This window comes from Idiotropiscis lumnitzeri, chromosome 21, assembly GCF_059441095.1.
Source record: "Idiotropiscis lumnitzeri isolate Australia: NSW breed Sydney's pygmy pipehorse chromosome 21, RoL_Ilum_1.0, whole genome shotgun sequence".
NCBI classification, from domain to species: Eukaryota; Metazoa; Chordata; class Actinopteri; order Syngnathiformes; family Syngnathidae; genus Idiotropiscis; species Idiotropiscis lumnitzeri.
Window position 1 is genome coordinate 2,077,070 of NC_142411.1, and position 11,000 is coordinate 2,088,069.

The 11,000-nt window shown below is 45.8% G+C and overlaps 1 protein-coding gene across 1 annotated transcript in view; it reads right to left on the minus strand.

The window, feature by feature from the left end:
- foxo3b (forkhead box O3b) overlaps positions 1-8,139 on the minus strand; it is a 30,468-nt gene extending 22,329 nt beyond the window's left edge. The window contains exons 1-2 of the mRNA XM_088286694.1: positions 7,969-8,139; positions 7,193-7,884 (exon numbers count right to left, since the gene is read on the minus strand). Of these exons, the coding sequence (XP_088142820.1) occupies positions 7,193-7,738 (546 nt within the window). The 5' untranslated portion in view covers positions 7,739-7,884; positions 7,969-8,139. The remainder of the gene's footprint in view (positions 1-7,192; positions 7,885-7,968) is intronic.
- Between the last annotated feature and the right edge of the window lie 2,861 nt (positions 8,140-11,000).

Below are 11,000 nucleotides of genomic sequence, written 5' to 3' on the forward strand. Positions count from 1 at the left end.
GTGTGACTGCGTAGCGAGCTGGACAGGTTTGACTCCGAAAGCTACAGTCGCAAACGACGCTTTCTAAAATAATAAGTCATCCATTCGTTGTTTTTACTGCTTCTCCTGTTCTCAGTTAGGAGAAACTGGGCGCTGATTGCGGCAATAAGACAACTACACATCACAAGTCAGGCGGGTAAACCTCGGCACTTTTGACTTTCTATAACGATTTTTTTTTTTTTTTTAAATCTACTATCGATGAAAATCCACAAGACAGAGATGCCAAATAATTTTTTTGTACTTCTTCAAATAAGCGCCTCTCTTTGGATCATGTCACTAAAATATGCAGAGTAGGGCTACACACACACACACACACACACGCACACGCACACGCACACAGCTGGAGTAGCTCAATTTAGCAGGCCACCAAAACAGTTAATCCCGGTTTAATTCGTTGCCATCAATCTGGACTAGAAGCAAAACTGCGAAGGAATGCGCAACTAGATTGAAGGACCCCCATCTAGTATGCCCCCCCCCCCTCTTTCTTGACACCGAAAGCTTGGTTGTAGTTGATTAATTGTTAATCAGGACGAGCAGCTCAACCCGCCTTCGCGGACCCGGCGATGCCACGTTGTCTTGGCTGAGTAATTGAACGAGACGGGCTCGGAAGAAAAACAAATTAAACTTTTAAAGCCAAACTTGCAGTCGCTGCGGATTTTATCCTGTAGTGTGGAGACAACCAAAAGCGGCGGGTTTCACTTTCGGTCCGCTGCAATATCAAATTGTCTTTTTGGTTGTCTTATATGCTATTTATTGATTTACTTTTTTCATCTTTGTGGCCCGGACGTTGTTGACGTTGATGCATTTGCGTTCAAGGCAGCCTGAAAGTGGCTGGGGGGGGGGGGGCGCCTCTGTTATCAGCTCTCGCAAACTGCAAGCCTCCTCCCAACTTGCTGGCGATGAGCAACACCCAACCGTTTTGCGGAGCAAGCACAAGTTTACAGAAATATATCAACTATATAATTTCAAATATTTGAAAGCCAAGCCTTGCATGCGAGTATTTGCGGGAATGTTTTGTGTCAGCGGAATTACACACAATGCACGTGTGTCATCCGTGTAATTGCTGTGTTTTTATTTGTTTTGTACGACGACACGCAGACAGCATTGGCATAACGTGAATTTCCAGTCGGGACACTATTTGGTAATCATTTTTCATCCATTCTGATGATTTAAAAAAAAAAAAAAAAACCTTCAGTTCCAGCAGGAACAAAGTAGGTCTTTCGCAATACAAGAAAAGGGGCCGAGCTGAAGAAAATGCAAACAGATATGCGATAGGTGGCCACAATGCAAACACGCATTGCTTATCACGTTGATCATCTCACTTCTTCTGAGAGGAGAACCTATGAAAAGTACAGCATGTAAACATGGCGGGTGTTTGCAGAGCTCGCCATAACGAGGCATGCAAACACAAATTCCTTTTAAGGACATTAAATGCAATTATAGCTCGCTATCTTACAGCTACTTTGAATCCAAGAGGAGACTGTGGGCAGCAAGAAAATGGAGCTGCAGCAAAGATGGGACTGTGCACCGTGTGTCACTCCGAGTTTAAATCGACTCTCAAATTGAATGAATCCAGAATAGAAAACGTCAATAACGTGCTAACGGTTAGCATCGATAGTTGTGGGTTTTAATCAACGGATTTTTTAGCCTGAGCCCAGCGTCAATCGCAAGTTGCTTGGCTGCAGTGAGACTTTTTTTCTTGCAAGTTCAGCTGTGCACTTTGCTTCAATTACCAAGCCGAAACATGACATTCCCGCGTCAACAGTGAAAACGAGATCAGCGCAATCTGCTGAGGTGCCCGTTTGGAGCGGGAGAAGCCTGCTTGGACAGCAAGTTGTGTTCGAAACTCACCGACTCAACAGGCCCCAACGATTTACCGCAAGATGCTTGAGCTTTAATTTGCACACAGCAAGCAGCCAACACAATTAGGACGGGGGTTGGGTTCGTGTGTAATTGAGGCCCAGTGGAATGTATCGTAAAAAAAAAAACGATCGACATTTAATATGCATTTTCTGTGGAAAAACTCAAATATGAATAAAAAAGAAACGGACCCTAATGAGAACTAGCACTCTAGAAAATGTTTGGGGGAAAAAAATCTCCAAAGTGGTCGCTAAAGTCGTGTAAGTGGTGCGAATCGTCTAATCTTCGTTAGCACCTCAATTGGGTTTGAAGAGCAGCAGCAAGCTCAGCCGTTTGTTTATTATGCCTACATCGCATTTTATATCCAGACAAACGAGGACGCTAGCAGGAAGATAATGAGGGACGGAGGTTGGGGGGGGGCGGCAAAGCGAGACAGACGCTGCAAAAAAAAAAAAAAACATGCGCCTTTAGCCAAGAACAGCTCTTAAAAATTAATACGGCATTCTGAATTCCTTCTGAGCGCGTTGAATAATTGAGAGGCGTCTTTGAACAGAGAACGGGTCTACGGCCAAGTCATTTTTTTTTGGTGTGCTTTTTCATTCCAATTAAAAGATGCACATGATCTTTTTTCAACCTTCTGTATCTGAACTTTGTCCGGAAGACTCGACAGGATCTTGTGCGGAAAAGACATTTCAAAGGGAATTTGAAATGAAAGCACTGGTTGGCCGACCTTTGTCAATGCTAATTTGTGTTTTTGGCCGTCCATTCATTTGCTCTCCATCGTTTATTCTCATTAGGTGAGAAGCAGGGGTACACAACTTTTTTTACATTAAGTACCACCCCAACCCATTACTGCATAGTGAATATTTTAAACGCTAAAAATGATTTTGCCTGACGTCAATTATAAGTATGGATCGCTTTGACTAAATGGATCGATATTTTGTCCCACCCCGAGTACATTTCGAGTGTGATTCGTCACGTTAACTAATTGCCAATGACCCCCCCAAAAAAAAAAAACACTGCGGTAAATTGAAGCAAATTGGCCTCAAGTATGAATGGACGATTAAAAACCAAATACAAGGCGAGCTTCTCTTGTGGAAATAAATTGCGGCCATTGATCGGAAATGGAACCAGAACAGAGCCTAGAGGCCGACTGCGCTGGGTGACACTATTCAGACGTTCGGAGGGGGTGCTTGGAACTGGTGGGTTCCCAGAAACCACACACAAACACACACACACACACACACACACCAACCACTCCATTGGGAATCACAGCCAGAGGGCACTTGTATTACACCATTTTGGGAGCAAAGCTTGTTAATTTCCCTTGACTCGGGTACCCCCCCCCCCTCAATTGCCTTCTTGCGTAGAGCTTCCTCATTTTGGTACAGTGCCCGCCTGATTGTGTTCAGTGCAGTGGCGGGAGAAGGATGAATATTTAGTGTGAGTACTTCAGTCAATGTGTAATTTATGTATTTACTTTTCTCGAAACATTTTTATTTTTGCTCGCTACATTTAAAAAGGGATAAAGTGATTTTCAGTTTGTTGACTCGCTACCTGGCTGAGATTTTTCTTCCGTTGAAAAACAAATAAACACGAGGTAATCTTTCGGATGATTTTGCGCGGCTGCAGAAAATGAATGAATAATTCACTAAGACTGCGACATCTCATTGGCCATCTTTTTTCTCTTTTTTTTTTTTTTTTATTTTAAATGACATCCCACTCGCTTTTCCATTCATGGGCAGCTTTATGAAAGGAGCTCTCCCCTTTTGTCCGGCCTCTCACTCTGTTTGGAAAAATTCCACAGAAAATCGACGACATAAGTGAGGAACACTTTACTGAAATAATGAGTCGTGTTTAGCGGAACACAAAGCGATCATTCTGGTGTGGGAATGGCAAAATGGAGCTGCGTGGATTAATTGTACCTTCTGACATTTAGTGGAAGCGCATTTAACTCTGCTGCCTGTCACATTTCAACTCTAAGACATTATTTGGCGTACATAACAATTTTCAGACCAATTAAATGGAATTGGATCATTTTTGCGGTTTACCCCTCGACACCCCCCCCCTCTACCTTCTTCTTAATTTGACGCTCCGTGTGAAACGGGGATCCCGTTTTAGCGGCAATCGACCCGAACATGAGCAGGCAGGCGCGCCGCATATGTCTGAGCATGTCTGCCCATGCGGGGAAGTATGCAAAGGTTAAAAACACGCCGAGCGGGCTCAGCTGTTTTCGGCCGAGGAGGAGAGCGACTTTACCCCCCCTTAATGTGGGGGCGCGGGTGGCCGTCAGAGCATCGTAACGTCCAATGAGTGAATACAAAAGACGTACGTGGAGTGTGGCTGTGACATAATTTTTTTTTTTTTTTTTTTGGCCAGCTGCTGGGATGAGGCAGCCAGTTACAGCGGGGTTAAGTAACACCAGAGCACAAAGTTCACTGCAGCCAGGAATACTTTCTCACACACACACACACAAACGCATATGCTTACACATAAATACACACATGCACCTAATCTTCTGATTTAAATCACACACACACACACACACACACACACACAGTGTTTCAAGCGTGTTTACAAGTACTATTTTGAGGCTCAGTTCCACTTTCCTCTCATGCCTGACGCGTCTCTGAGTACACATTTCAGCAGCGCCACGACCCTGGGCCTGCCCCTCTTGGACTGAAACCCACTTGGGGAGGGCGCGGGGGTGGGGGTGGTCAGAAAACACAGACTGTTCTAAGATCTGTACAAGACGACTTATCTAAGACTGGAGATGATGCGAGCCAAAAATTCTTTGGTTCTTGCATTTCTAGAGATGTTCGATAGCATGCTCGAGTACTCACCGATACCAAGTAACCGATACCGCTCGTATTAGCACAATGACTTAACAGTAACGAAAAAAAATCACTAGTGTGTCGAAGCGCCGCGGTGTAGCGGCAACTAGCGGTGAAGAGGATGTACTCGCCGTCAGAAGTTGGTGGAGAAGTTGCATAAGGCGATGGGATATTTCCTTGTGCTTGTCTTGACCTAGTTTTGCCAAGGTTAATACTTCACCAACAAGAGATATGAAGTGACGTAAGTGGGAACCTGGGAGAGAAACCCAGAGGGATTACTGGGATTTGCTTTGCAAATCTCCTCAACAAAAGGTGAAACTGCGAGTGCGCCAACCTGCCTGACTGCGCGTCCTGAACGACGATTAAAAGTGACGGCCGCAGAACAGTCACCAGAAATTCAGTTCAAACAAGTTTTGGGGTTGCGCGTCCTCTCCTGAACGAGCTTCATCTTTGCTCATGACGTGAGGCACAAGCATCAAGCGTCCTCTTCAGACGTGGGGACGCTCGCATTTTTAAAAACGGGTTGCGGTGGTCCAAATGGCCGAGTGTGTTCTGCTGCTTCGAGTGACCATGTGTTGATGTTTTGGGAGCAGTGAAAGTTTCTGCTAAGAGGACTAAAAAAAAGGCTGCTAAGATTTATGGACGGATCAGTCGTAACAATAAACCCTCCCCCCCAACCTCACAACCTCACAACCTGGCCCTCATGCCCGAAATTCCATGAGTAACAACCCCGGCATGGTGACAGTAAACCCGGCCTTGACATTTGCACTCAAGCAAACTTTTTTTGCCAGATCGCAGAAAACAAAACCCGAGAAGCCTTAATTGGAATGCTCGTCGGTAGGGAAGCTTTTTCGTATCAGGAAAAAGAGGACTTACTTTTTAGGTGGTACTTTTCACACTTTGCGTTTCAATTCATTTCAGCGGGGGGTGGAGGGGATTTTTCGAGTACGCGGGGTCGCGAGCTTTATCACAAATGAAACGTGTAAATCAAGATATTATTATTGTTCATTTGTCAAAATTGTCAGTTTCTCCTCCCCTGGGCTGCTGCGCCTCCTTCGCACAGCCCACATGTCTTTAGTGGGAGGGCAGCACTCCCCTCCCCCCTCAACCTCCTGTCCCGTTCCTCGCCTTTCAAAGCTCTCCCCCTCCAAAGGTTCACCTCAAGTCCCAGCAGCGTACTCGTTATGTAATCATCCTCGCTCGTGGCGGCAGCAACCTTGCTTACCTGACCCAAGACGCTGGCGGTTGAGTTCCCCTGCCAGAATTTTACATAACGAATAGCTTGCAAGGCGACACGTTTGGTGGCGTTGCGGAATCGGGTTCTAAATATAAACGCAAAAGGACCCCAGTCACTTGTGGAGCGCTTTTCCGCCGTACGTGTCGGACCGTCGGCGCCCGTTTCCATTCTGTCGTGGCCTTTCTTCGTGGATTAACTTGAATGGCCGTTGGGAGGCACACAAACTAGGCTAGTGTGTTTCCAGATAAACCGGTTACAACGTCGCTCTCTGTCTGTCTCCCCGTGCCTCGGAGGACGACTGTCATGCGCATGGCTCGCAACGGGAGAAACAAAGGAGCTCTGCATTCACGTCACCAACGGCCGGATCATTAGGCACACCTTGGCCGCGCCATTTCCACCGTGAGAAAATCCCCAAAATTGCATCATTGATGCATGAATCTGACCTTTGAAAGTGTTTATTTTGTAACACTGCATCCATCCCTCCATCGATAAACATATTTACATGCATACATACACGTTAAGCATCTACATATTTCCCCCCAAAATATAAAAATTCAAAACTATTCTCGATTCATAGGTACGATGCAATTCGATTACGATTCGATATGATGCGGCTGCATCTTTTGTCGTGTTTATGAATACGCAACATGTGAAAGCTCTCCAAAGTCCAAACGGTCCAAGTCAGTTAAATTAAAAAAAAAAAACATTCGCCAGCAACATGAAACTGATTTATATCTCGCGTGTGTCACTCATGAAAGACAATTTGATACAAATCTCGACACGTGGGGTGAGATATGGTTCAAGGATGCAAAAAACGTAACCATCCGATATGGTTTGTTAAATCAAACAATTTTACCATTAAATTAGGTTTTATTACGGCCCTAATATACACGTCTACATAAATGTGGATGTGTGCATGCGTGCATGTGTAATTAACCGGCCATGTTTCATTTGTGTTTTTGTGACTTAAAAAGACACATTTCAAATGATGCCAAAACAACTCTGATCTGATCAATTGCACATCGTGGAGGCAATAAAGGAAAGGACATGAAGAGAACCAGACTTTCCAAACAGAATCTCGTAAAAGTGCTCTCGCATGCGTGTTGATGAGGCACATGCTTTTTTTTTTTGTTTGTTTTTGTTTTGATGGAGGAAGGAGGGGGAGTGGGCTGACAGAGTTGTGCGTGTGCCTGTGCGCGTGCGCGTGCGAGACTCTTCTTACCTTCCATCCAGCCGAGCTGTTGCTGTCTCCTTTGTCCTTAAAGTAAGGGATGGACCTGACCATCCAGTCGTAGATCTGGGACAGTGTCAGCCTCTTGTCTGGCGCGCTCTCGATGGCTTTGGTGATGAGGTCGGCGTACGACAGGTTCCCCCAGGCGTTGCGGCGAGACGAAGCCTTCCTGGGGGTCTGCTGCACGGCCAGGCCGCCCGGGGTGAGCGCTCCGGAGGCGGCGGGCGGAGAGTGCGCCGAGAGCGGCGAGCCGCCGCTCTCCTGGCCGGGCGAGGAGAGCGCGCCGTCGGCCAGCGGACTGCCGCTGCTCTGGTCGTCCGTCACCGCGCCGGAGACGCTGCCGGCGATGGCCGCATGCTGGTGGTGGGCGCCCTCCTCGTCGTCGTCCTCCTCCTCCGGGATGATGTCGTGGGCGTCCGGCTTGGCGGCGCTCGAGTCCGGCCGGGGCAGGGGCCAGGTGCACGAGCGCGGCCGCTGCTGGGGCTCGAAGTCCGGGTCGATGGCCACGGCGTCGGGGAGCGCGGCCTCGGCCATCATGTCCGCCTTTACTTTTCGACTTTACGAGCGACGACACCGAGAGCTGTCAAAGTCGCGTCCCATCAATGCGCGCTCCCGTTCTTTGTTGCTATTCTACTGCGGGCTCGCGCGCGATCCAAACGGCTTGTCTTTTCTTTTTTGAACGCCTGTGGAAGGACACAAACGAACGACAATCGTCAATCGGATGCCAAAAAGCACCAAAGTTCCAAACCATGCACGAGGTGATTTACCTCGAGTGTCTCGGGAAAAGCAAGACTTTAAAAGCGCCCGGAAAGTCGCGCGCGCGCCATCGCCTTCTCTTCCCTCCCAAGACTGCCACCTCACTCCGGCTTACTACTCGACTGTATCTCGATGTGCTCTCTCCGTAACACGCACACGCGCATATTACATAGACAGCCACGAGCGTGCGAGGCGATCAAGGTCCAGCCCCCCTGGTGGATCCTGTTCCTGCACGGCTGCGCCTTTTAAAGAGACACTGCAGGAGCAGGACACGTCTGAACATGTCAGTGGAGACCGACAGTGACTTTCGTGTCAAAGTTTGCATCCAAATCTGGATTGAAAGTCAAAGAAATACCAGGAACAGTTGTTTACTCTGGCCTTTCCTTTCCCCATTGAAATGAATGGTATTGTGAGTAATCTGTTCCAACTTCCCCCAAAAACCCAACAAAAAAATGTGTCATGTGATTTTTAACAAGGAAATTAGCACTACATAATATTTATAACAACATTGTAATAACAGAACTAAACAGTTTGTGCATCATGATTAACACTTTACGGCATAAATTAAAAATAATACATAAAAACAAAGACAGTTACAACAATAAATTAATAACAGACATAAAACGCAATAAAATACTAAAACGATAATAAAAAATTGTGTTTTAAGATGAATTTTAAAAATAGCCAGTGAGGGCGTGTCAAAGTAAAGATAAAACAAGAGTTAATTGCTTGTGTATTGAAAACAACCGAATAGTTTAGCCTTTCATTGGGCTACCTTAATGCTAATTAGCATCCATGTTGCAGCGCTCGAATCCTTTCGGCAACAAATTGTGCAGCAACAGAAGTGAAAGACAATACAACAGCACTCACAGTCATATTCTTTATCCTCTGTGAAGAACTGCTCATATTAGTGTCGTACTGATGAGCTGAGAGAATTTGCCACGTCTGAATGAATATATCCCTCAATCGGTTTTATGGAATCAATGTTGTTTAAAGAAAGTCGATGACTATCAGCACTCCAACAAATAATATTATTCCATTTCACCCCGAGTGTACCTTTAACCACCTGTCAATCACTTGCTACAGAGCGCTGAGACTCCGCCCACTTCCCTGCACACCTCCCTTTCAGCTTGGTCCACCTGGCCCTAGGATGACATCATCTCCTTGAGTGGCCAGCAAGAGAGAGAGGGAGAGTTGCTCCTCCTCCTCCTCCTCCTCCTTTCCCTTCTTGCTCTTGACGTGATCAAAACAAGCGATCCTCTTTGTCTCCCCGCCATGCACGCTGCACGTCCACCTGTGCCGGAATGCGCGTTCACGAGGGAGCGACCGTGATCAGGTGCCTAACTTTACGGTCAAAATGAGATTTCGAGAGACGGCGATGCTTACTCGCTCTTGTTGTAAATGTTGTAAAAATTTTACATTTATGCCAAGAAGGCCTGATTGCTGAAAAACTGGACCTAAAAAGCCTGCTTTGACAAAAGCAGTCATTTTATACGTTGTTCAATTCTAAGATGGCCCACTGTGCAAATATTTAAAAAAAAAAAATGAATGTATGCCCACAATAGCTCATATCTTGCAATAAACATGAAAAATTATCATTTCAAAGGGACATGCAGTGGACTTGAGTTCCTGCACCGTGCTGCTTGAGGCACCTTTGAAGATCGCTGGACATTTTGGATTATTTATAAGCGCATTTATAGGCTGCCACATGCTGAATGGAAGCTTGCAGGCGGTCGGGAGCGAGCTGGATTACCGCAGACACACACATTGTCTGACGCTTTTTTTTTTTTTTGTTCTTCTCACATCAAAGAGAACACCTGATGCAGCAGTTTGACCCCTGCGGAGAACTTTAGGCCATGTACTCAAACGTACCGACTTCATCTTTTCTTTCCATACAACCGGATTTACAGTTGAATTAGAAGTGAAATGAAATCATGTTGTCTATGAACAAAATGCATGACGTCATGTTTTAGGTTTCAATGGCGCTTTTCTAAACTGCGCTTTTAAAATCGGGACTTGTCGTCGTTGCTTTAAAGTGATATCCAAGCCCGCATGACCCCCCTTTTCAGGTCACAGCCATGAAGACAAGTAAGCACATAAGCATAGCGGCTTGTCATTATGCAACTTGACATCTCACGCAACATGACCCCCTCACTAAGGTGAAGTGGGTTCATCCGTGCCAGTCATATTTGTTTGTGTCTGACTTGCCACCAAGCACATTGTCATGCAACGTGTATTTGCATTCTTCGTCAACATTTTATTTTTTTGGTCCATCCATTTTAAATGATTCATGTGTGATGATGTCATCGTGATGGTTTGGTCACTTTCACAGTAGAACAGTGTCAACCTAAAAGGGAGCAGGTTTCTCTTTGTTGTGCATTGGCTCAAGCAGAAGGCTGGTCCAGGCTGGAATGGTGCATGAAGATGACCTCATCCTTCAAGTGGGAGAAGCTCAGCCCTTGCAGCAATTGGTTGCCTTCTGCTGCCACCTACAGGCGATAAAAGGATGTTCACAAACACCAAATGAGATGTGTTCGTGATGCAGCTACTGTGCAAATAGATTTGCATGTGCGTGTTTGCAATGTCATTGTAAATTATGGTTAAAATATTAACTGCAAAGGAATGGATGCAGTTGGACGATATAATTGATATTTTTTGGTTCAATTTCATCCTTAATGTATTGGTCGAAGTCTGGACTGGCGCTGTTATGCATACGAAGTGAATTAGTGTTTGGGTTGCATTTAGGCGAGAAATGACTGCTTCAAACTCAACACTGGATCATTTTCCTATTTTGTCCACAAGAGGGCAGCAGTTAACTGGAAATGGCCTCGATTTTTTTTTTTCATGGCGGTGTTTACTTCCCGGTTTCAAAATTATGAGACAATTTATGGAAACTTAATGAAGGGTAAGGCTAAAGGACCAGAGGGAAGGACGTGAGAACAATGGGCACCACAACTGGCATATCTGCAATAGTAAGTCTCATGATGAGAGCAAACGGGCCTCACCACCGTAGAGAGCCAAGTCTTTAAAAAATGTAACCATG